Source organism: Manis pentadactyla, chromosome 14 (genome assembly GCF_030020395.1).
Source record: "Manis pentadactyla isolate mManPen7 chromosome 14, mManPen7.hap1, whole genome shotgun sequence".
Lineage (NCBI taxonomy): Eukaryota > Metazoa > Chordata > Mammalia > Pholidota > Manidae > Manis > Manis pentadactyla.
The window spans coordinates 57,611,071-57,636,466 of record NC_080032.1 but is presented as its reverse complement, the minus strand read 5'-3'; the positions used below and the strand labels follow the sequence as shown (position 1 = coordinate 57,636,466).

The following is a 25,396-nucleotide window of genomic DNA, read 5'->3' as shown; positions in this document are numbered from 1 at the left end:
TGTGGGAGCCAGAGGGGCGGGGGACCCACGAGGCTTCAGACCTGGCCCTGCCACTTCTCTGCCTCCCCACATGCCCCACACACCTCATTTTCTTCCCCTCTCATGGCTGTTTACTTTAGTTCCCAGATGTCTTGGGGTACAGATGGTGAGCTTTCATACCACAGGGCAGGTGCTATAACCCAGGACTGAGCCAATGATCCCTACTCCAATTTGACACAAGTCCTATTTCCCTGACTTCAGAAGAAGGATGGGTAGTTGTCTATAACTAGAACTTGAATCCAAAGTAGTCCAGAAGAGCTAACGCAAATGCTCCGCTCTGCAGTCACTTCCTCCACAGGTGAGGAAGGGAGAACGCAGACACTGTGGGCAGAAAGATACTCAAGAGCCTGGAGCCACAGCTGTTGGACTTGATGTGCACGGGGAGGGAGCCGGTCCATGGGGTGACTGTCCCCAGCCCACACAGGAGTTCTTCCCACGCCCATCCCAGCACCGAGCGAAGGGAGAGAGCAAAGCAAGGCAAAGCTTCCATCTTCCACTGTGAGCTGCCAGTCTGTCCCCTTTTCCCTGGCATTAAACTCCCTGGGAAGGAAAAGAAAGTACCAGCTAGTTGGCGGAAAGCCCAAGAAAGAGCAAGTTCAATCCAATTAGGATTGGATTCAATCAAATTTAAGAAGAAAATTCCGTCCAAATCGGGTCATCATTAAGGCAGCAGTTGAAGAGAGCTTGTTAGCTTGACAGCCCCACATCTCCCAGTTAAAAAGTTCCCTAGACCACTCCCAGCCCCAACCCCAGACACCACAAAAACGGGGAGTGCTAAAAAATCTTCCTAAGTGACACAAGCAAAATGCAAATACTGGACAGTGGAGGTGATGAGAGAGCCGCCCCCGGAGCCAGGCGTGCCCTCTGGTTTACTGGTATGTCCTTCCTTTCAAGTTGCCTTTCCTTAGACTGTTTAGCTTGTGCAAAAAATTTTTTCACAGTACTTTCTACAGCCTCCTGCCTTAAACAAGGCCTTTACTGCTGAGATGAGAAGGAATCATGTCTCTAAGAATTAACCAAGATGCCCAATGCATGTCTCACACACACACACCACTATTACCATAGACTGAATATTAAAGACAAAAATGTTCCTATTCTAGAAGAAAAGGCCCAGACTTGCTTTGGGAGGTGAGAGCTAGCCTTCTTGATTATTGCCTTCTGCTGCCAGCCCCTCCTTGCACAGAAAGTGAACTTGAAGTCAGAGAGAAAGTAAGTGTTACTGGCTGGGACACTGTTTTTTCCCAGAATCGTGTCTCAGAAGCAATGAAGAATGAAGCCAGCAGAAAAGAGCACGGAGCAACCAGCAAAGCTCTTTTAATGAGTGAAGAGAGAAAATCCCTGCTAATCAGGAGCGGCTCCAAATGCAGATGCTCAGGCTGTAGTGTCTGGAGTTTACACTGCCTCCTGAGAGGAGACAGTCCCACCCCCTCACCCCCAGGACCTAACAGAGAACTGAACTAATGACATTACAACTCACTCCTGATTGGCTGAAAGTACAATCCTTTATTTGCATAGGACACAACCCATCAGAGCTGAGGTCTATCTAAGTGAATTTTTGAATGGCTGTTTAATCTGCATGGGGCATAACCAATCAGAGCAGCTGAGGTCTATCTAACTAAATGTCTGTGTTGAATTGGGGCATTTTGAAACTTACAAAGTTACTGAACTTTATCTGCCTGCATCCCACTATCACCTATTTCATAAGAACAAGTCATAGAAAATAGGAAAGAAATACCTATTCTGTCAGAAATTTTTCAATAGGTCCTTCTGCCAGCAAATCCCAATCCAATTCCAATTTCTATTCATTATTAAACTGGATGCATGGTTTAACTTTTATATCATCTTGATTTTATGTATCTTTCCATTCTGGTTAGATTTCTTTCTAAACCAAAAGGGCAGCCCCCAGGACATTTTCTTGTGTTTGGAATCCTCATTTGTCTCCATGTGGGAAAGAATCTACTCTAGATCACAAGTCCTTCCAGGCATGTTAAGAAGGCAAGACGAACTCTAGTAATGAGAATAGAGATTGAGATTAAACCTCTGGGTCTTAAATCAGTGGTGTACTGGTAAATATTTAACAACTGGCTCTTTGGGAGAAACAACCCTGGTTTGTAGCTCCCACCAGTTTCCATGCTGTAAATATTCCCACTATGGCTGATCTCATGTCATCAGGAGACATCACTGAAGCTAGAGTCAGGAATAGACATGCACAGTGGGCTCTGGGGAGTCAGTGGGGGGAAGTGGGCTCAGCACACCACCGGTCCTAACACCTTTTGTCATCCAGAGACCTGGGAGATTTTTCCACGGCCACCCAATACTTGGGGAATGAAAATGCAAATCCGTAACAACTGTGGAGTTTTGGGTTACTCTCTGGGAGGGGTGTCCAGGTCACTGAAGAGCAGTTATTATCAAAGGCAAAGCCTGTGACTGTGATCCAGAAACAGTGGAATGGACTTTACCCATCCCTTCCTTATACTCTGGTGGTCTGCATCAAGTATGTCCCGTTCAGTGGCTCGTCCCATTTGTGCACAAGTAAAGGGCAGGCCCGGGATGACCAGAGTTGTGTGTGGACAGCAGGGGCATGTGGGCAGCTTTCCCATTCAAAGCCACTGACACTTTGTTCCCTCTCATCCCCTCTCCATGCGCTCCCTGCTCTCCCACCAGGGAGTTTTCCAAAGAGAGGGAGAAGGCCAAGGCGCGGGGAGATTTCCAGAAGTTGCGAGAGAAGCAGCAGCTGGAGGAGGACCTCAAAGGCTACCTGGACTGGATCACTCAGGCAGAGGACATCGAGCCTGAGAATGAGGATGAGGGCGTGGAGGAGGAGAAGCCGCGCAACAGTGAGCTTGGGCGGGGCGCTGGGAGGGGGCAGGCGGCACCGGGACAGCATAGCTTTTTACGGCCACCCATCCCTCACTGTCTTCCTGGAGCAGCGTCTCTGGCTGATTGCAGTCATTTGCTATGCATAGAACTAGTCACAGATGTGAGATAATTGTTTTTGGACCATAAAGCCTCATGTTCCTTTTAGAATCTTTACTCTTGAACGACAGTAGAGATTTTGCTAAGGCAACTCTTTTTGGTAAAACTGGACCTCCTCCCCCAGGCTCCATCTCTTTCAGCAGGGAGGAGATAATAGTTTTCTCATTAGAGTTTTACAATCGCTGTGTGTGTAGGCCTGTGTACACATACATCCTAACATATATATGTAAACATAGTGAGTCTACCTTCTTGGCCTTGTGAGTAGGATTAATTATGTCCATTACACTCTGATTACCCCATTGGCGATTGTGTGCTTCTATTCATTAGTATCTGAATTCTATCTAGGAATCTGGGAGAAAGATCAGGTGAAGGAAGAAAAAGACAGCCAAAGACATGAGCAGAGAATGGAATCTGTTCCCTCATTTCAAAGACTGATTTCATACATCTATTAACTAATCCCTTTCTGATAACTCTGCTCAAGGTGCAAATAAGAATTAAAACATACAAACAACAAGGGACTGTTAATGACATAGTTGAATAAGGAGACCTTCATGCTCTACTAAATAGCTTTGCAAGTTGGAAGATGAGGCCATTGATGGATTCTAACAGTGGCCAGTGATACCACTGAGGGTGTTGCTGGAAAAATGCTGGCAGCTTTCATTGTCATGTTGAGTTTGTGGCACTGAGTGGTGCTGTAGACAGGTGAGTTGACCTGTGAGCCACAGAGAAGTTAACCTCTAAAATACAGGAATTGGCATCTTGGCTCATGGGTCATGGTGAAGGGTGGTGTTCTTCTCAGCATGTTATTAAAAGTGTGCAGCATCCTCTACATTCTTGGCATCCATTGCCATCCACAGGATACATAGTTACTCTGCTCTCCTTACCTGAAGCAGGAGCTTCCAAAGAGAAGTCAGCTGCTTCTCCATCTTCCCATTAAATGAATAAATTCCTAGGTGTTCCCAGCACAGAGCAGGTCACATTAATGAGGCCAGGCTTTGGAAATTGCATAATGAACCACCTGCCCCAAAGGACAGAGTCTCTGCCAAATTTTCATAAGCCCAAAGGTAGATGAAACCAGACTGGAGACGGCTGTTCCTCACCCCTTGCGCCCTTTCCTATGGCTGCAGTTTTAGGTCTGCTGCTTGTCCTCAGCGGCCTTGCCCGAGCAGGATGGAACAGGGCCCTCGCTCCCTCTGCTGTGGAAATGGCAGTGGAAGAGCTCTCGGAGCTGGGACAAGGGAATGAGAATCCAAAAAAGCAAGATACAGACAGTTAAATAGACACGTACAATGAAATGAGTGTGAGAAACTTAGGGATGGAGCAGGGAAGCAAGTCTGAGGGCTGTCTATTGGGGAAGTCCAATTAGAAGCAGAGATGATGTGATTAAATCATTAAGGAAATGGCAGCCTGATAAATTTGCAGACAAGGTAAGTCTACGGCTTGGAGTGATACTCATATCTTCAAAACTTCATAGTTTGCCCTTTGAACCAAGTGCAAAGGGAGCAATGCTGCCCAAAATTATATGTATTTTTCAATTAAAGTAATATCTTATGCTTTGAAATTGCTAAAAGATGATAATACAGTGTATTAGCCAGTTCTTTCCAGCTCAGAAGTGAAGTCTTTTTCTAAGAAAAAAGGTATTCTTGCTCTTCATGAATGGCTCTGGCAGCTCCTGCTTCTACCCTGGGCGGCAGCCCTGTCAGCATGTGGGGGTGCCCCTGGTGTAAGAGCTGGCCTGGTGCAGGCCACTGAGTGTTCCTGGGGGGCCCAATTGTTCATTTTCATGGGAAAAGCTACAAAAACCACTGAGCAAGTAGAAGCAATAGGGGCCAGGAAGACAACAGAAAGGGCATAGCTGGGAAGCATCAGAGCAACTGATGTGGCCAGTAAAATTATATACAAAACTACATTCCAGTTCATTCATCCATCCATCCAGCTACCATTAAAGGTCTACTCTCTGCCAGGCACTATTTTAGGCACGGGATATATAGCAATGAACAAGGTTGTCAAAGATCCGTGCCCTCGTGGGGCTTATGTTCTCATGGGAAGACAGAATAAGTTACCAGGCATGCCAGGGAGTGATGCGTACTATGGGGAATGGTGCAGCGGACAGAAGGCAGAGAGGTTATGATTTTAGATGAGGTGGCCAGGACACACCTCCATGAGAAGGTGGCATTTGAGTAAAGACCTGAAGGCAGTAAAGAAATAAACTATATGGATATTTGGGAAAGAGCATTCTGGGCAGAGGAAAGAGAGGGTGGAACCCTCAGGGAGGGTCACTGCTCCTATGCAGCTTCCAGCGCAGGCACCAGCAGGGCTTGGCCCCCAAGCCCCTCGCCTCCTGGTTAAAGACTAGGGTCGCACAGACACCTTGTCACCCCTCCAAGCAGCAGCCAACATCCCTTTTGAAAGCACCAATCTCAAAGCTATCACTGCTCTACAGGGGCCATCGTGGTCCAGGGAGACAAGCTGCCCCAAGGCACAGGGTCCCCTTTCCTGCTCCAGCATTCTACCTGATAGAAGGCCAGGCCTCACAGGGAGAAGCCACGGAGAAAGAGAGGAAGAGGGATTTCTTTTCTTTCTTTTCCTCCTCATGATTAAAAAATGCATTTATGAAATATCTGCCCCTATGGGAATATCTCTCTCACGTCATGAAGACAATTTAAATGCAGTCCCAGCCCTCTGAGATAGACATTTGTGGGATGAACATATAAAAGACAGGCAGACGGTGGGACCAAAACATTGCATTTGCATGTAGGCAAGCAGAATGAAATATTTACAGCAGCGGCATTCAGCTCTGTGACTTGGGAGCCACTTTGGCAATCATCAGCCAGCAGAGCTGCATGCCTGCCGCAGTCCTGCAGAGCCTAGGATCAAATGTTGTTGAAATATGGAAATCTGAGGGCCTTATAAGAGCTTCAGGTTGCCAGCAAAAGGGCCCCATGTGGCTTGAGAGGCATTATCTGAAAACCACTGATTTACATTCTGTGCATCAAGGACATGTGTGTCATTACTTCAGTTTTTCTTTACATTTTAATCAATACAATCAGCACATTCCCTGGACTTAGCTTGTGGTCTGGGCTGCCAACATCTAGACGCCTGCATCAGGCTCAGGGTGAAAGGGCAGGAGAGGCAGTTCTTCCTTCAGCAAGTCCTTCCTCCCTTTTTCCCCATAGTTAGTGCTGCATTAGAGGGCCACCCTGGCCCTCCGTGCAGACCCCAGCTGGCTCCCCCATCCTGCCCATTAACTCCAGCTGGTCCTCATCAGAGCCCTAAAACCTTAGTGTTGGAAAGATTCCTCTGAGACCAGCTGGGAACAACTCAACTGGGCTAATTATCAGAGGAGTCAGGACTCAAACCCAGGGCCTGATTCCACACAGGACTCCTGCACACCATGGGCTCATTGCAGAAGTTTCTCAGATGCCCCCAGCAAAAGCACTCCTTCCCTCTCCCTGTCCCTATGTGTTCCCATGTCACTGGGGCAGGTCTCTGGACTCCAGCAGGTCCCTTGTTCTGCTGTATCATTAATGACGTCCTCCAGCACACCTTCATGTGCACTCCTGCTTCACCAGCTCCAGTCGTCCTAGCTTGGAAAGGGCAGGTAGGCATGGGCAGCAGGGGCAGTGGCCAGGCCGGGAAGATAGCAGCACCGTGGGAGGCACTGGGACCTCTTGAGCAATAAGCAGGTGCTGCAGTCTGCTGACACAGTGAATGTGGGGCTGCTGCCTGCAGTGGCAAGAGCATGGGCTCTCCTGGCCCTGGTACAGTCATTCCTGGTGGGCCAGGGACCCACGGCTGTGTGCACCACCTCACGTGGGGGATCGCATCATGACAGGGACCAGGCGGGGTTCCATGGGAGCGCACCCGCCTGGGGATGCAGGCCATGCTGTCTGGGCACATAGGTCTGGAGGAGCCACTGCCCCAGCCCGGGGAGCAGGAGAAGCCACACTGAGTGTGTGGCAAGAAGCAGGCACACCACCCTGAGCTCAGCGAGCTGCCGTACAGCCGACCTGGGCCCAGATAGCTGCCATGAATTTATTTCTAAAAGAAAAACAAGCTTTCGTCAAAGCTTGTCCACAAGCAGTGAGGTGGTGAGGATGCTTCTGGAGGAACAGAATGGGGAAGCCTCGTAGCGTTTTGCAGGACCTCCCACACCTGCCCACATCCAGCGTTAGGTCAGCATAAAGGTGCCTGATTGGTCCTTTGAGTTGTAGGTTAATAAAGGCCATGCTCCTGTTCTGGGGGCTCCTACCCCTGCCCATGCCCACCACACCCTCTCAGTGAGACCCCCAGCTCACAGCACCCTCCCCGAACGGAGCCCCACTGCATCTCTGGAGAGCCCTGTGCAGTGACCCCAGAGGGAACAGGAGGAGGCAGGCCGGGTGGAGACATTGGCCCCCACAGGGCTTTTCCTTAGGGGTGTGCCAGGCCCAAATATACACCAGCATACCATAAATGGCTATGTTTTGGTGAGCAATATGGCCAACAACCAGCCAAGAAAGGTGCCAGAAGAGGGATTCAGGTATTTTCCTTTGTCTCAGTCCAGCTTTGCTGCCTAGTGTCCATGGTGAGAGGAGGCTCCAGGGGACCCAGGTCAGAGCCAAACCCGAGTCAGGCACTGCGCCAGGCTTCACCCCACGCCACCCACAAGGCCACCAGACCACTCCTGGGTGGTGAAGGGGACAGGCAAGAGGCTGGCTCCTGGGACCCACCCAAAAGCAGCAAGCAAGGGGGCTGCCAGCTCTCCAAGGACCAAGCAAGGCTGGGAGCCCTGGGCCAGGGTGGCGCAGAGCGTGCAAGGCCCTCTGATTCTCTGATGCCAAAGAGGAGCACCCTCTGCCTTCCAGTCAGGGCCTCAGCTCAGCATCTTCCAAGCCCCCTGCTGCCTCCAGTGGCTCCGTCCCATCCCAGTTTCCAGGCCAAAAGGGCTTCCTCTTCCTTCCTCCCCTTCCTCCCTCTTCTGCTGTCTCTCCATAGCACCCAGCTCCCACTGTCCATCAGTCGCCAAGCCTCTTCTCCCAACCCCTGTCCAGTCCTCTTCCCCTGGACCGGCAGCGCCCTACCTGCCCCCCCACCCAGCTCACCTCCACACAGCTGCACCTTGTAGCCTAGTCCATACCTCCAGAGCTGACATGTCATGCCCTCGCTCAGAAGCTTTGACTGTCCTCCATAGCGACAGAATAAAGCCTGAACATCTGCCCTCAGTGTTCCAAGCATCTCTGTTCTATCCCAGCCAACAGCTGGAGCATCTCACTCCCTACTGCCCTCCAGCAAATTCTGGGTACTCCTGTTTCCCAAACAGGCCTGCTGCAGGCCTGTCTCTGGACTTTGGTCCATCTCTCCTCCGTCTGCCCAGAGGACCCTCGCTCTCCCTCCTCACCTCACTGGCTCCCACCCAGCCTGCCGTGGGTTTGCAGAGCAGGGCTTCCTTGGTGCCCTCCTAGACTCTCCCTTGGGAGGGGTACTGTCCGAGCACTCTCCACCTCCAGCCAGCCTTACCGTGGGAGTGGGGTGGCCCAGCAGTCCTAGTGTGGAAGGCCTTTGGGAGGCAGAGAATATGCTTTGCGGACCTGTTCATCAGCTCACTTGGCAATCCAGGACAGTGACCTAGATTAAATAGACTCCCTCCCTCCAAAAGCACTGAGTGGAATTGAATTGAGTCCGCTTTGGTTCAAGAGAAATGAGGCTTTATCTCTACATTCCTGCCTGCTTGGCCAAATGCCCTGTCTTGTCGCAGCCACACTCATGGTGGCTCTCAGTGGGTGGAAGTGATTTAGGGGTTAAGGAAGTGGGCCTAGAAGGAAGGAGTTAAAATTATAGATCCACCAAAAGAGGAAGCTCATATTGGCCCACGGGCAAGGGGTGAACCCTCCATGCACTGTGTGGAATCACCTCTGGATTCTGAGGTTAGAGGGTGGGCACGTTGTCAGCCCGCGGTGGGTCCCCCCACGCTGGAGGGCAGCGGCATTACAGAGAGTGCCTCGTTTAATCCTCCCAAGATCATCTTACATGGATACTAATATCCGCCTTTTATAGATGGGAAAACTGAGGATCAGAGTGGTTCATCTGTTCATGTCCTACAGGGTGTGCGTTGCACTAACGTCAGGTAGGCAGGCCCCAAGCCCCGTCGTGCTGACTGTACCATGCTCCTCTGTCCCACAGTCCCTCCCATCAGTAATGTCACTGTCCTTCTCCAGCCAGAAGGGAAGGACAGGGCCCCTCCAGCCCAGCAGCCCTTCATCCCCTTTGTTAGGCTGTTTGTCACCTTCAGTGTAATGTGCAAAGCTGGGCAGATGGTGGCAAGAGGAGCAAAGGAACAACTGGTGGGAGTAGCGGGAAAAGCTGACCTTAAACGTTAACATAAAGAGGCCCCAGTGTGATTTTTAAGATGGAGAAGCTGAGCTCTGTGATTGTAGGCACTATGTTTGAAGCGTGAAAGGAAGTTACAGCATTACCTTGCTCAAGCAGAAAGAGAGTTAACTGAGATCACAGGCATCCGCTTGGAATATTGAAGACAGTTTTGCCTAAAGGGAGACACCCCAGTTATACGACCTCTCAGAGCTTCTTTCATTCGGGGCCCCTTTTGCACTTGATTAGAGGAGGGTGTTGGCAAGCAGAATGCTTCAGGAATGGGCGCTCTGGCTCCCTGGCCAACCATCCTCTTGCCTTGGCCCATGGGCCAGAGGTGTGTGCTGCAGTCTGTCTGTACTGATGCAGGACTGTGTCGTGCTCTGGGCCCCGGAAGCCTGGGCCTGGAAGGGCCTCTTGGACCGGGAACGGCCTCACAGTGAGGGGTTCCTCTGCGGTATCTCTGGGGAAGTGCTGTCACCTGCCTGAAGCCACAAAGCCTTTTGATAAATAGATCTTCCATTCAGCCTCACCCAGGGCAGGCACCCAGTAAAGTGCTGATTTGGTTTTAATCTGGTGCTTTGCAAACGGACCAACACACCTGGGAGCTGGGAGTACAGCAGAGGGTTACAGGGAGACAGCTGCCCCTAAGCTTCCTTTGATCAGCCTCCTCCGAGGACAGGTCAGCGTCCAGAAAGGGCCACCTACAGTACGGCCACCCTTGGCTTCCCGCCACCTACCACTCCTCCCATCCACATGAACACTGGGAGGTGAAAACCCCTGTCCTATCAAGATGTAGTACCTGTCAGAAGGCTGTCAGTGGAGAAGAGAGGGGCAGCTCCTGCCTCTACCACTGCTCACTGACGTGGAAGGCATCACCTGTCCATGGAGAGAGATTAGCCACATACTGTATTTCCAACATGGGCCGTGGTATGGGAGGCCAGTGGGAAGAGCACAGAAGCCAGAACACTGGCCTAGAGTAGCAGTTTGGGGGAGACCTTCTGGGCCAGACACGTGCTGGACTGTCCTGCTTCTTTGAGAGATATTTGTCATTCCTTCAGCACATGTTCGAGGACCAACTGGGCCCTCAGAATACCAAGATAAATAGGTAATCCGCATCCTAAGGAGACATGCAGCCTAGTTAAGGAGACAGATACACAAATAAACAGATTACAGCAATGCATGGAAGGCCCTGGAGACATACAGAGGGGAGAAAATAGAGTTCAGAAGAGGAAGGAAGGGCAGCCCACCCAGAGGCTGGTCTGTGAGGGCTGCCCCAGTCAGGGTCGGCGAGCCGCCGTAACAGCGACCCTGGGTCAGGCCTCAGTCACTCGGTACACTGAATGTGAGCTCTTGCCCACAGTTCAATGTGGGTTCCCTCCAGCGGCTGTGCCACCCCTGGGCCTCAGAGGCCTCATGGATCCCCCGCATCTGGCCAGTGGGAGAGGGAGGGCAGAGGGGGCATGGAGGGCCCTGAGGGAGGCTTCGGAGGCCCCGCCGGGGCAGGTGGGCATTGCTCCCGTCCCATCCAGTCGGCTGGACACAGCTGTCAGCCATGAGTAGCCTCCAGGGGCCTGGGAGACAAAGCCCAGTAAGTGCCCAGGGGCCAAATGACTGGGCTTGGGTGAACACATAGCAGTGTCTCTGTTACCCGCAGATCAGGGCTGTTCACAAGGCCGAAGGACAGGAAAGGACACCGAGCTGAGGGGGAGTACAGAGTATGAAGGGTGAGGGAGGAGGCGGAAAATGTGGGGGAAGAAGGAGAGCAGGGGGGCAGGAGGGAGGGGAGGGGCAAGCAGGGGCGAGGAAAGGGGGGGGATGGAGGGAGGGCAGGAGGAGTCGGGGGGCGGGGCAGAGGCAGGAGGAGAGAAGAGCAGGGCTAGCTCAGTGCGCACAGGGTAAAACCCAGATGGGGCTGGGGGAGGGAAGCCCGAGGCCTGACCCAAGGGCCTCAGCTGCGGACTTCATCCTGTGCACAAGGAGGAGGCCCCCAAGGCAGAGGTACGAGCTCGTTGCTCAGGGTCACTGTGGCCCGGGGCTCTGCACACTGGTCAGAGGGATGCGAAGCTGGTGCGGGAGTCGGTCGTTTCAGGGGCCCGACGGGGCCCGAAGTGAGCCATGGGAGCCAGTGGCACGGGAAGGTGGCTTCCCTGGCTGTCTGCAGGCACAGAGCCCGGGGCTCCAGATGGAGGCTCGGTGGGGGGGTGCGGCCGTGACCAGTCCCCTCCGCCCAGGAGCTGGTGGTCCCATCTGATCAGTGGTGGGAGCTCTGCCATACCCTTGACCCCTTGCTGTTAAAAGCCTGTTTCTACCTGTGACTATAAACACACCGACAAGAAGTTCCTTTTCCCTAAAAGCTTCCACATGCAGAACCCCAAGGTACTGACCCTCACTGGATGCCTGTCCTTATGATTAAGTAGCTTCTGAAAACAAAGCTGCAGAACATCCCCAAGCATAGGGCTTTGTGGGCCCTACCCTTCGGGGTTACTTTGTCAGATGGAGATGCACATGCCTCTGGTGATGGCTACAGTGTTTCTGGAAGAGTTTTATGCGCCTGTATGATAGGAAAGATTTCATCCTCTTAGATAACTATAGCACCTGCTGTGAGTGCTGGACTGTCAATCATGGCCATCACTTTGTATGTAAGCCTTGCGGTTAGAGGGCCAGGACTGAAGCTGGTGAGAACAGGGAATTGCCTTAAAGGAGCCTCTCAGTCAAAGGGGGTCCCATGGGGAGACAGACGGAATTCCTGCAGACAGAGGGCACAGTGTTGGCGCTAGGCTGGGCTGAAGGCAGGGCAAAGAGGGGCAGGAGAGCTGGCACACTGCAGTGGTGTTCCTGTCTTAGGCTGCCCTGCTATAATAAGTGACCGCAGATGGGGACTTCAGTGACAGACGTTTATTTCTCACGGTCTGGATGCCCGAAGTCCAAGATGAGAGCCAGGGTCTCGGTGAGAACTGCTTTCTTGATGTTCCTGCCGAATCCTCCCCAGTAGAAGGACGCTGGTGTCTCTCTGGCTCTTCTTACTATTCACTCGTCCCGCCCATAAGGGCTCTACCCTCTGGCCCAACTACCTCCCGAGGCCCCACCTCCAAATACCACCACCTCAGGGTGAGTTAGAGTTCAGTCCAGGAATTCAGGGGGAAATGACCTCTCTGTGTCCCTATACTGGGCCCTGGAGCCCTTCTCTAGCCAAGTGAGTGGCTCCATCACAATCAGAAAATCAGAGGCTCCTAAAATCCTGAGAACAAAGGGGCCCCCAGCCTCTGGGCAGACCCAACATGCCCTCCAGCCATGCCTCACACCCTTGAGTGCCGTGGGGGCTGAGAGAGGCATCTGCTTATTTCCACAGGGCCCCCAGCTCCCATAGGGCTGGTTTGTTTTCTGAAAACATAAAAGGGCAGATCTGCCCCCAGCTCAAGGTGCTGCAGCCACATATTCTCTTGGAGATGTGCCCGGGTTTCAGCCCTCGGGAGAAGTCACAGAACATGCTCAAAGGGAACAGAATGGGGACAGGGTGGAGGCCTCCCAGGACAGAACAAGCCCTTTGGTTCACTTCAAATACCTGACTTCAAGCCTGAACTCAGACTTCAGTGAAAAGGCTGTAAACTTCCTCCTCTTCCTGCCAGTTTGAACCCACCAGTAGGACCCACGCACACCGTGAAGCTCAGCACCAGCCCCCTTGAAAGGGGATGAGGGGCAGGAAAAAGTGTTTGCCCTCAGTATCCTATTCAGAAAATGTGCATGAATACACTGCCTCCCCAAAAGTCGCCCAGGAAAGCCAGAGTGGAAGACCGGGTGCCTCTCCAGACAGCCGGGGAGGGAAAGGACAGGCAGACTTGGCTGTTTGCTCAGATCCTACAAATATACATTCTTTGCCATTTAGAGTTAATTCATGTTAGTTTATCAGACTGACCAGCATTACCCCCAGCAAAGATCTGCAGGGGGGTGGTTCACTGGACAGAGATCTGATGGCAGAGGTTTAAAGGTTTATCCTTTTCAAGAATATATATTTAAATTTGATAATGTTCTTCAGTGTTGGGGTTGTTTGGGTTTTTTTACAAAAAAGTATGTTAAGATGTGTGGTGAACCTCTGGACAGCATAGCCTTTGATGCTCCCCAAATCACGTTATACAAATTATTTTTCAAGCATAAAGACCCAAAGTCTTAATCAGAGGACTTCAGAGCAAGCCTCATGCAGGAACACAAGCAAACACATTTTATTCCAAGAAAACAAAAACACAGGCCGAGGGCTGTTAAAGACCTATTACAGTGTGCTGGACTCGTCTGCGCCTTTGCTCCGGAGCGGTGTGATCGATCCCTCTCGGGCGCTCGCTGATGAGGCGGAAAGCCTTAATTATATGCTTGACAGGCTGGCTTTTCAGGGAAAAGCCTTTGTTTACCTTCCCAATTGGAAGCTTCAAATCAGCTTGTCCGACATTATATCTTGTTTCAATGACTCATGAGATATAATAATGGTATCCAATATCAGGCCAATTATCTTTGTAACAAAATTCTCTGAAAATAATACACACACTGTACACACAGGCAAGAAAGCCCCGAGGACCCCTTTCTTGTCGGGCATGTTCAGGATGGCGGTCTCCCGGTGTCTGTTTTGGTCAGTAGGGTCCGCTGTGGCCAGAAGCTCAGCCTGATGTTTGTTGTGCCCAGTGGAGCACAGAAAACAACCCCGCTGTCACCTGAGGGACAGCGTCGCTTGGCATGACACGTCACGTCATGCAGAGGGGCCTCGCCCCCGAACCACAGCTCATTCTGCCATTCGGCAGTGACTGGGAAGTTCAGGGTCCAGTGCTGACATCAGGCACAGTGCCCTAGGTTTCACCAAAAAGGTCCCAAGCTTCAGAGACAATCGGAGAACCTCTGCCGGGGCCTCTCAGCTGCTGTACCTACATCCCCACTAGTTCTAGCTGCCATGGTCCCGCACAGATTAGTTCCACTGGTCCAGTAAGTCATTCCTCTTGATGAGGGGCGTCCAGCTGAGTGGAGAGCCCAGTAGTATGAGATGAATGACCCTCATCTTTCTCCCCTGACAAGATGCCAGAGTTTGGGGTCTGGACAACCATAGTGTGCCACGGAACTGAGGAAAACAGGCTGCCTGACTGTCACCTGGCCATCTGCCTCTCCCAGTTTCCTCACGTGTAAAATGAGGGGCTGGAGAGACAGCTGCCTACCCCCTTCCAGCTCTGTGTTTTTGTTGCTCTAGTTCTCAGTTGACAGACGCTAGCCTTGGCCCTGGGAGTCTGCACCAAACCTGGGTTATTCCCCTTCCTCAGACCCCAGAGGGATAAAGTTCATTCTAGAATCCTGCAGTCCCCAGACTCCTGGAATTCATCCGGGTCTCCTGCAGGACTCCTGGAACCCTGGAAGCCAGCGGTTCTTCAGAAGGCCCTGCTGGGAGCTGCGCCAGCCCTCACCACCTGAACCCAGCCCCCACCACCACCCCCTGCTCTGCAGCTGCCCACCCCGAAACCGCTCCCTGACCGCCTCTCCTCCCACCACCACCCTCCCCTCTTCTCACCCCGTCCTCTGGGTGCTGGCCTGCAGGGTAGTACTGACTGTGCAGCATCTCTTGGGGCTGTTCATCAGCCTCATGCCACCTGCTGGGGGTGCGCCTCCTAGGAGGGGAATCGCGGCATTCCCATCACTAGCACAGAGCCTGGCAAAGAGGCAGTCGATGAATATTGTTTGGAAAGGTGGTGGGAAGTCGGGGGAGAGAAGTGGGGCCTTGGCCTGGAAGTCTTTAGGATTCTGCCATGAGGCTGCCTTGTCACCGCAGCTGGTCCTAAGCTGGAGAGGACAGGGCAGGGTAGGTTCCCCCAGAGGGTCTGTGATGAGTCAGACACACAGAATAATTCCTCGTCTTCATTTCTTGCCTATCAACGTCTCTTTCTAACTTCTGGGAGAGGACAGGACTATCCCACAGTGTTTTTCTTAGGGATTCACCTTTTATCTTCAAAAATATCCAGAGAAGTACCAGAAATAGCCTTATTTTATTTCTCTCTCAGTGAGGCCAGCTAGCCAGCTAAGAATGGCAGCCAGGAAATGGTTAAGAGAGCACCAAGAATAAATTCCTAGCTGCTGCTTTAGGGCCGGAAAGCTGAATATGTTTAAGGCTTGAAAAGGTCAGCTGCCTTCAAGGGGACCGAGGTTTGATTTCATCCATTGTGTGGTCTTCGGCATAATGCTCATTTCATTCACTGGCTACAACGGAGATTTATGGAGTAAATGTTATCACAAGCTGAAACTTAATGAGATCTCAACTGTATCTCCTGGATGTAGTAGAAAGCCGCCATTTTGGTAATAAATAGAGAACAGCATCTAATTTGTAAATTCTTCTTTCTGTTGCTTAGTTTAATCAGATCAGTGAAACTGAAGGGAATTGTTGATGACAATTATTTTTCATGCCTTAATCTGGCTGGGAAGCATCACTCCTAATGGAAACGGCATGTCGCTCTAGGACGGCAGAGATGGCATCTGTCATTAGACTAACCCAATTGTTGCATATTAAAGAATATGTTTAGACCAAAATCTATTTAAAGCCAAACTGGATGGAGACCCCATATTGCCCTGGTACTAGTGTCACTGGTTCACAGAAGCAATGATTTCTTTCCAAACAAGCTACAGGAATCTGCATATCCTAAAAGGCCTGTGACCGTGTGATTTCATGTTGACTCACCCAAAGCAGCCCAGGTGGGGCTCCATGGACACCACGGTGCCTGGGCTGTGGCCACAGGTGGCCTTTCTGGATGTGGCAGAGAGCAGGGTGAGAGAACAGAACCCAAACTCCAGCAGGTTCTTGGCTTAGTTTAGGGTTAAAAAAAATAAATAAAGAGGCACAGAGGAAGGCTCACACAGCTATCTTTCTGCCAGTCATGCTTGAATATTTTCTCCTGATTAACCATAAAGATTTTCACAAACTGTTCTCACAAGCTGTTTCTGGGTCCAGGACATGGCATTGTGAGCACACAGTAGGCACTTCATGCATATTTCATGAAAGGGTTGACAGTGATGAAGATGTCTAGGAAGGGAGGCCCACAGGGAGCATGGTGGCTGCAGCCATCCTGAGGGACCAGCCCTGAGAAGCGGTGGGTCATCGCCAGTAGGTGTTCAGACCCCAGATGACCTTTATGTGCAAAGCAAATGACCCTGAGGTTCCCTTTGGCCTGCATTTTGCTCTTTCATCTGTCAGTGAATATGCACAGTATCCAGGCTTTCTACACACAGGATATTACTGAATATGATGGGCAGCAGCTACAGCTTTTAAGCACCTCCTCTCACTTTTATTGTCTTTAATCCTCACTTAACCCTCCAAGATGGGTATTATTATCTCCATTTTTTAGATGAGAAAGATGCAGTTCAGATAATTTGCCCAAAGCTAGACAGCCAATAGGAGGCTCAGCCAGGATGCATACCCAGGTCTGTCTGCCTGAAAAGGCCCCCCTCTTTCTCTTATGTCTGGTGGAAAGAGATGAGCACAAAGAACAAGGTAGCCCCCTAAATTGCAGGCAATATGAAGGAGAGGTGGACGGGAAGGAAGACCCTGGAAAGGATATCAGGAAACCTGGCTGATAGTTCAGCTCTAATGCTGGCTGAGTGACCTCCACTGGCTGTGCGACGTCCAACAGAGCCTTCCCTCTCTGGGCCTTGCTTCCTGCTATGGAGGAAGTGATGCTCGTGTAATGTCTGTTTTCTATGAGTCCAGGAGCATTTGCATTCCTAGGGCCTGCTCAGGCACTGTCTTGCCTTTGAGTCCTCTATCCCAACAGTGATGCGTAGCTGGGCCAGGGAGAGGGTGCCCTAGTTTTGCAGACACAGCAACCCCCCACACCCCTGCCTTGCCCAGGCAGCAGGTGGCCATGAGAGAATGTGTCGTCCGCATAAGAACTTAGGACGACTCCTCTCCAACGCCCAGCAGCTACCAATTCATGGTCCACACTCTTCTGCTCTATGCCCATAGCCGATACCCTGATAACATTGTCTTTGCCTTGCAAGTGTCAAAGAGTAGGTCTCAGCCCTGCCACATGTCACACAAGCACCTTCCAGCTCCTGTGTGTCCCCGTCTATGCACAAACCCCCTGCGCAGTGTCTCCAGCAGTCCCTCCTGGCTCTCTGACTGCTCTGAGGCAGGAGCCCAACAGATCACAGGAAACCCCTTCCATTCTAACACCTCTGGTTGTTAGAAAACCCTTCCTTCTGAGCTGACACCTGGTGGCTGTGTCCCTTCAACACACTGGCCTGAGGTGTCTGCTGCAGCTGTGTCCTCCCAGTGGTGTAGTTAATGATACTTCCTCAGCTAATTACCGGTGCTAATTGCTTCTCTGCTCTGCTCTACTACACTTCACATATCCATCGGGGTGTGCTTTTGAAATTAGGGGCCACCTCTTCTCGTTGCTCCTCCCAACAACCTCTGAGGGCAGCCCTGAACTGCTAAAATGACAGGGTCTCTGGCATGCAGTATCCACTAGACCCTCTGTCTGCCTCTCCTGCCACACCCCAGCCACCAGTGCAGGCCTTTCTGCAGCAGGGCTGACCTCTGTGCTGGGCCCCATAGCTGCAAGGAGGCTCATTCTCCCACAGTATTATTAGGATAAAAAATAGGCCTCTGTCTCCTTTCTGCTTTCTCCAAAGCAGGCAAATACCCTGTCTTCACACCTTTCGAGCTAAGCATAAGCTAGGGATTACTCCTGCAGGGCAGGCAGCTGAAGCACTGGAGACGCTCAAATCTGCCCGCACTCCCACGCCCGCGCTGTGCAAACCCACACCTGCCCACTGTGCAATCCCCAGGCCATGGCCCCTTCCCTACGTGGAAGGCGTGTTCCGTGTCCCACCCACCATGACCATGACTCCATCTGAAACCACAACCTCTGTGTCCTTCTTTCCTTCTGGGTTTCCTGGGCCCCTGAGCCCATAGTACAGACCCTCATAGAACCTAGGACTTGGAGGTAGCTCCACACCGCTGAGGCGAGGCTGCAAAGCCCAAGGTCAAACCTCCATCTACAGGCAAGTCTGGAGTACCGGCATTCCTGCATCCTGCCAGCGCCTCCGGGCCCTTCGCTGGTTGAAGACAGTGGTCCCTGTTCCCTAGGTTTCAAAAACATTTCTCTTCTAAAGGAAGAACAGTCAGCCTCTCCAGCAAGCCCCGCTCTCCTGACAAATTACAGGTGAGCTCTAAGATTAGGGAAAAGAGGGAGGAAGGATGAAGGGGAAGAATGCCTTTGATTCAGAGTCAGTCCTGAGAGGAAGAATCCAGAGGGGAGAGGGTGTTGAGTAGAATAATGAATGTGGCCCTGACCAGCATCACAGTTGGTCTGTTCTCTCCCATGGGGCTTGGGGCTGGTTACTCCTCTGGGCAGTTCAGTCACCCTGACGCTGCGGAATGGGCACCACTGCCCACCAGTGGCCAGGCTTGGGAGGACGGACCTAGAGTGGCAGCTGTGCCCTGATGCGCCGTGCATGGGTGAGACAGGGCCCACGCTGGCCTCACCCATACACACCCCACACCCCTGCCCCAGGTGCAGAAGCGGAGGTCAGCGAGTGAGGCATGTGCAGCATCCATGGGCGCCTCCCACGCCTCCAGCGGAGGCCCAGGTTCTGCTCACAGCCCTGGTCGCTCCGGCTTGGAGCCACAGAGGTGCCAGGCTTCTGGAAGCTCTGGTGAAAAGGCAGGGCAGGAGGGGGTGCAGACAAGGCGGGTGGTTCCGAGGGACCCTTCCTCCCATGCATGTGCAGGAGTCAAGGGCATGTTGGCTGGGAAAGCAGCAGCAAGCAGAAGGTGGGCACACCTGTATCCTTGCCCAGCTCTGCCCATCAGAGCCTGTTTCCTCACCTGTGTCCCTTGGCTGTTCACAGGTGGCTGTGAGGATTGGGTGAAGCCATTCATGACAGTGCTTTAATACTCACAGCACTGAACTCTTGAAACAGCAGAGAAATAGCCCTGTGCATACCCAGGTATCTAACCACAGAGCATGAGCAGTACCAGTTTCTGGAAGAACTCTGATACTGTAAGTTCAGGAAGGCTTCATGAAGGCAGAGGACTTGGAGGGAAAGAGGGTCTTGTGATTGGCAGAGCCCAGGGGAGGTCCCAGCAGGACAAAGACCAGATACAGGAGGAGGGCCAGTGCCTGGCAAGCACCATGCATGTGTCGGGCCCTCCTTTAGGGGCAGCAACTCAGGCTGACCAAGGACAGCAGGTTCTGGAGGCTGAGAGCAAAGCCGAATGCCTGGACCAGAGGCGAATGCTGAGCAGGAACAGAAAAGGAGTGGAACCACATGGCAGGGGCTTGGCAGGCAGGCCAAAGGCTCTGTGGTGAGTGGTATGGGGTGACAAGATGGGACTGAGGGCAGGCTCCTGCCCCAGAGGGTGAGTCGGCAAGGGCGTCGGAGCCCCTCCGCTGGGCCCCTCCCCTCACAGTCAGCATCACTCAGCGTCTGTAAAGTTCAGTAGGTTTTTTCTAAGGCAAAAGAAATCTTAGGAAACCCATTTCACACCCCAAACAGAAGCTTGAAAACTTCCAGGACTGAGTGACTGCTGGTCTCCCAAGGCCGCTGGGCCGTTTTGGAGACGTTTCCCATGTGAGGCGAGCCCTTTGCCCCTGCAGTTCCCAAGCTCAGACGCCTCTTCCTTGTAGGGCTACTTAGGGCAGACCATCTCTTCTTTCCACGTGAGAGACCTCAAATATTTTAAGGCAGTGATGAGGTCTCCAGACCTAGGTCATCTAAATGAAACCCTTCCAATTTCCTCTGAGAACATGGCGCACAGCCCCTTCCGCCCCAGGACTGGGTGGCCGGCCTCTTTGAACATGGCCTGAGCTCCACACGTCCACCCTGACAGGGCCCGGCCAGCACAAAAGAAGGACAGGCAGACCGCGGCAGCATCCTCACCAAGGCGAGGAGCATCCCACAGGCAGGGTGGGGAGATTGATCAAAGCACAGGAGTCACCGGGGTTGGGGCAGGCTGCCTGATATTCTGACAGCCGCCCATAAACTCATTCATCAAATTATGGGGCTGAAGAGACACCACAGGGTCAGGAGATAAAGCGATTCACTTCACATAAACGCCATTAGTGGAGGCAGCCTAGAAATTTAAGGCAGCAATTTATTTGCATTCCGGAAGGGAAGCCAAGGCTAGATCCCCGCCCCGGAGAAGTACAGCTCCCTGCTCAAGTTGGCTGCCCTGTGTGGGTCCCCACATCCTGTGAGATGGCGCTTGCAGGAAATCTGACCTGGGTCAAATTACCTTGAGCCGCAGAAAGAAGTAAGGAGAGACAGAGCCCAGGAGAAAAGAGCAAACGAGAGTAAATTGTGAGTTTTATGGAGCTGCCGTAAACAGAGCAGGGCCCAAAGTGCAGTCAGTACCCATCCACAGTGGGACTTGTGAACTCCAGATGAGGGAGGGAGCCCCAAGTCCATGTTCCATTGTGATGACCAAGGGTGGGCTTTCAGCCTGTCCGTGACGTGAGGGAATGACGAGTGAGAGACGGAGGCAGCACAGATGGGCAGGGAGAGGACTGGGCCTCTACCACTGAGGGCTGTGTGACCCTGGGCAAATCACTTACCCTCTCTGGACCTTAACATTCTCACCTGTAAAAGGGCTGACCTCCCCTTCTAGCCCTGCAGCACAGGTACAATTCAGATGTCCACTTTGCAGTGGGGACACCAAGCCCCAGAAGAGTGAAGTAACCCACCAAAGGTCACATAGCTCCCGAGTGGCAGGGCCAGGATGCAGCCCCAGGCCACCTGGCTCCCAAGCTGCTGCTCTGTGCCCTGCCTCCCCTTCTCCCAGAAGGGCTGGAGGGGAGGCACTGGATGGCTCTCCCAGGACCTCCCCTGCACCTCCCCGCCTCCCCTCCTCTCAGTGACCCCACAGGTGCACCCACAGAACTCTAGCCTCTCTCATGAGTGGGGAAGGGCTTCATCAACTCACCCAGTACACATGGTGGCTAGGAGGGGTCTTCACATAGTTGTGCCATGTTTCAAATGCTGGATCTTATTAGCTGCTCACTTTGAATAGGTGACTTAATTCTCTGAGCCTCAATCTCCTAATCTTTAATGGGAACATATAATAGGGACATAGAGCCCCTCATAAGCTTGTTCTGATGTTTGAATCAGTTAATATATGTAAAGGGCATGGACAAGTGACTGCCATGCATCAAGTGAGCAAACCCCTGAGCCAGCCCTTCAGACGGGTGGCGGATGATACTGTGGGACAGCCAGGAGGGCCTGCACTCAGAGGGGACCAGGCCCCATAGGGGAGCAATGGCCAGGAGACACCCTGGACTGGAATGGACAGGGACTGGGGACACTGTCCTCCTCTGTTCCTTCCTGTCATGCACCGTAGGTGACCATCTACTGCTCACCCTGACCTTGGGAACTAGAATAATGGCCTCTTTCCAGCCTGAAGTAGTTTTGTGCCTAAGAGAACTGGGTTTCCAAGAGAATGCTACCCAGAAAGGCCACCATCACCCATCTAGGAGGTCCTGTGCCGTCCCCCAGGGCTGGGGGGAGCTCTGTTTCCCTAAGGTGTCCAGCTCTGCCCTATGACCCAATGTTCTGTTTCCCGATAGTCCCACTCCTGAGAATGCCCCACACTGCCCTAATGAAGGGGCAAGGTGGAAAGGAGAGGACAAGGACGCAGATCCGAGGAGGAGGAACTCCCTCCCCAGCTTCTTCCTGCCAGGCCCCCCTTCCCCAGGCCCCCAGCCCTAATCGGGCCACGACTCAGTGGCGCTGTAACTGTGAAGAGAAGTTTTCTGCTCGGGAGCTCCGGATGTTTGTGGCCTGCTGAGAGCACAGGGGCCCCGGTTTTCTCTGGATTGGCTGCAGATCATGGGCAGGCACTCTGCCTCCTCCCAGTGTACAGCAGCAATAATTATTATGATGGCACATCATGTTTATATTGTGTCTTTTTATTAAGGCTACTTTGTTTGGATTCTTAATATTTAATCCTGCTTTATATTTTCTTTCTGATGGCTTAAAATCAGCCAGGTTTTAATGGCCTATATGGAGGAAGCCACGTTGGGCCTGGGCCGGCAGGAAGTGTCTGGAAGCCCCCGGAGCCGGTGGCGCCTCCCCCCAGACAGGCTGCCATGCCAGGCACCATCTTGCTTTCTCTCTTACCACACCTTCCTCTCTTTTCTACATGTGCTGTTTTCTTTTCCTACTCCCTCTCTTCCCCTCCCTTAGAGAAGACCTTTTGCTCATAATCTAGTTTAGTGTATTCATGTGGGACATGAAGAAATGAGACCCCAGTCATCATGTGACTTGTCCAGGGTTGGGAGCTATTTGGTAGCAAGGCCAAGCAGGACTGTCTTGGGCATTTGCTGGACTCACAGCACAGGGGAGAGTTCAACGGCTCCAAGTGGGAAACACACCTATAAGGGGCTCCTTCACCTGCAGCTTGAGCCTGCGTGTGGCTGTGTGCTTGATCAGAAACAGTGGTAAGGGATAACTTCCCAAGGTATTTTTCTGCAAGACAAAATTAAATTAGATGAAATATGATATAGCTCCTCTCAGGGGAGTCTCCTCGGGCAGCAGCCACATGCAGCTCTGTTCTGCCGAGGGGCCAAAGCAACAGCCCTTGTGATGACCACTCGTTCTGCCCAGTGACTCAACCTGCAGGAAGATGGTTGAGCACAGTTGCTCTGAACGTTGCCTGATGTAACCAGGAAAGCTCGGGACTTGAGGCCAGGCGCTGTCTGCCATTTACTAGCTCTCACTTGGGCAACTGACTTCTCTGGGGGACTTGCCCTACACCGCAGAAATGTGTTGTCTCCCAGCTGTGGAGGCTGAAGTCTAAGGCGAGGGTGTCAGTAGGGCTGGGTCCTTCTGAGACTGTGATAGAAGGCTCTGCTCCACATCTCCCCATAGCTTGCAGACCGCTGCCTTCTCCCTGTCTTCACATTGTCTTCCTTCTGTATGTATCTGTGTCCAAATTTCTTCTTCTGATAAGAACATTGGTCATATTGGATTAGAGCCCACCTGTGTGACCTCATTTAATTTCATTGCCTCTTTAAAGACCCTATCTCCAAATATGGCCACCCTCTGAGGCACAGGGTTTAGGACGTCAACATTGGAGTCTCAGCCACAGAAAGGGTGGAGCAGATGATAGGGAGCCTTAGATTCCAGATTCAAGTCAGTGAGGTAGGAAACTGGGAATCCTTCTGCTTGTTAGCCATAGCTCCAATTGGCAATCTGAGAAAATGAAGACTAATTACACTGCTCATTCAAGAGATAATAAAGTGGGCTTCTGCCAAATAAGTGGCAAAGGAAACTATCCGGTCCCATCCAAGAGTGCATGGACGCCTAGGCAGCTGGGTTCCAGCAGTCTGGCCGGCCCAGGATTCAGCCCATTGGCTCCACATGTACCCCCAGTGCTGGAGGTGTTCACACTGGTTGAGAAATGCCATCAGCTCCTTCAGTTCTCCCCCTGCCACCGCCTGGGATGTCTGGCCTTGATGCCCTAGCCCCTTCCAACAAAGAAGGTCAGAGAGCGGTGGCTGTTGGTGAGTTCTCCGAGCATGCAGGGCGAGGCTCCCAGCTAAGTTCCAGGATGCAGACTGCACATGGCGCTCAGCAGATCTCAAGAGAGGCCAGCCATTCCTGCTGACAGTCCCAACAGGACAGCACAAAGCCCCACTCCTGAGACAATGTCAGAGCTGTTTTGAGTGACCAAAGATTTCAGAACTAGGCAGATCTCTCCTCCTCTCCCCAGGTTCATTTCGATCCCGCACATGGAGCTTTGCTCTAATGCCACTCAGTCAGTCACAGTGCACAGGAGGATCTGAGGCAGAAGAACTCGAGAAGCAAGGCCAGCTACTTCAAGTGTGACGGTTCTTCACATGTGCCCCAGCCAAGGGATGGGGGCGGGCGGAGGGAGGGGAGGGTGGAGGCAGAGGAGGGAAGGAGCTGCTAGGCTGGTGCTTCCTGCTGCCTTTGTGGGCTAATGGCCCAGGGACCTTTGTATCCTGGTTTTTCTTTATCAAGCCTAAAGTTGCTCTTACTCTCAAACCTTGGCCCATGTCCCTTCTAGAGTCTTGTTTTGTGCGTGAGTTTGGCCATCTTTGGGCACACATGTCACATCGTGCTTGCATCATGATGGCTAAATGAGATCTGATTTTTATGGAAAGCATGCGTGTTGACACACTGGAACAGCCTGGAGCAGATGCACCACTTGGAGATTTGTTTTAAGCAGTGTGGGGCACTGACCAGAGACCATTGTTAGCTGTGTAGAGCATTGTGTGCTGTGAGCCTGCTCTGCTCTTTGACCACAGCTGCCCCGGGCAAGGCCAGCTGTTCTGAGGAGTCCTGCTTCCAAAGCACTGCCATGTGTGTAATGAAGGATTCCTGAACCTGAGTGAATAAACCCCAGAGGACTTGCAAACCCGAAGTACCAGGGAATATCAGTCTTCATAATGGCTAAGATGTAGTGCTCCTTGCCCAGCCTGATTCATGCAATTTCCAGTTTCAGGAGATTATCCTGTGTCAGGCTTATTATAATCCCCCAGCACCTACACAACTGTTCTCCAAGTCAGTCAGGGGAGACACTAGTTATTGTGAGACAAGAACTGTGCAATTGCCCTTGAGACACAGAATTCGTCCTACTAAGCACCATTCAAGCAAGAATTGCCATCAAGAGATGTCTTGGGGAGAAAAGACATTCATTCAAGAAGTAATCAGTTGCTGGCAAGATGGAGATATAAGTCATCATAGCCATTGGTGATAGTCCTAAAAATGTAATTGTTATCCACCATCTGCGATGGCAGCTGTTAATTACTTTTTCACGAAAATATCATATTCTTCTGGAATCTTCTCAGCAGAAACCAAGGGACAAACAACCCAGAGACCCAGATTTGATCTGCAGTGTCTGGGGACATCAAGTTAGAAAGTCAGAAAACTAGCTTCCTTGCCAGCATTCTCCTTCCTAAGTCCATTCAATGAAGCACATCTCACCCCCCAGCGAGTGTGTTATCATGACATCAACCCCAAATGAGCAGAAGATCAAGCTCCCTTCTCA

At 52.0% G+C, this 25,396-nt stretch overlaps 1 protein-coding gene across 24 annotated transcripts in view; it reads left to right on the top strand.

Annotated features, from left to right (window-relative positions):
- The window catches only part of CACNA1C (calcium voltage-gated channel subunit alpha1 C), a 671,070-nt gene that overhangs the window by 493,298 nt on the left and 152,376 nt on the right, over positions 1-25,396 (top strand). For all 24 annotated transcript variants that reach the window (XM_036906989.2, XM_036907039.2, XM_036906984.2 and 21 more), the window contains exon 9: positions 2,704-2,876. In XM_036906989.2, the coding sequence (XP_036762884.2) occupies positions 2,704-2,876 (173 nt within the window). The remainder of the gene's footprint in view (positions 1-2,703; positions 2,877-25,396) is intronic.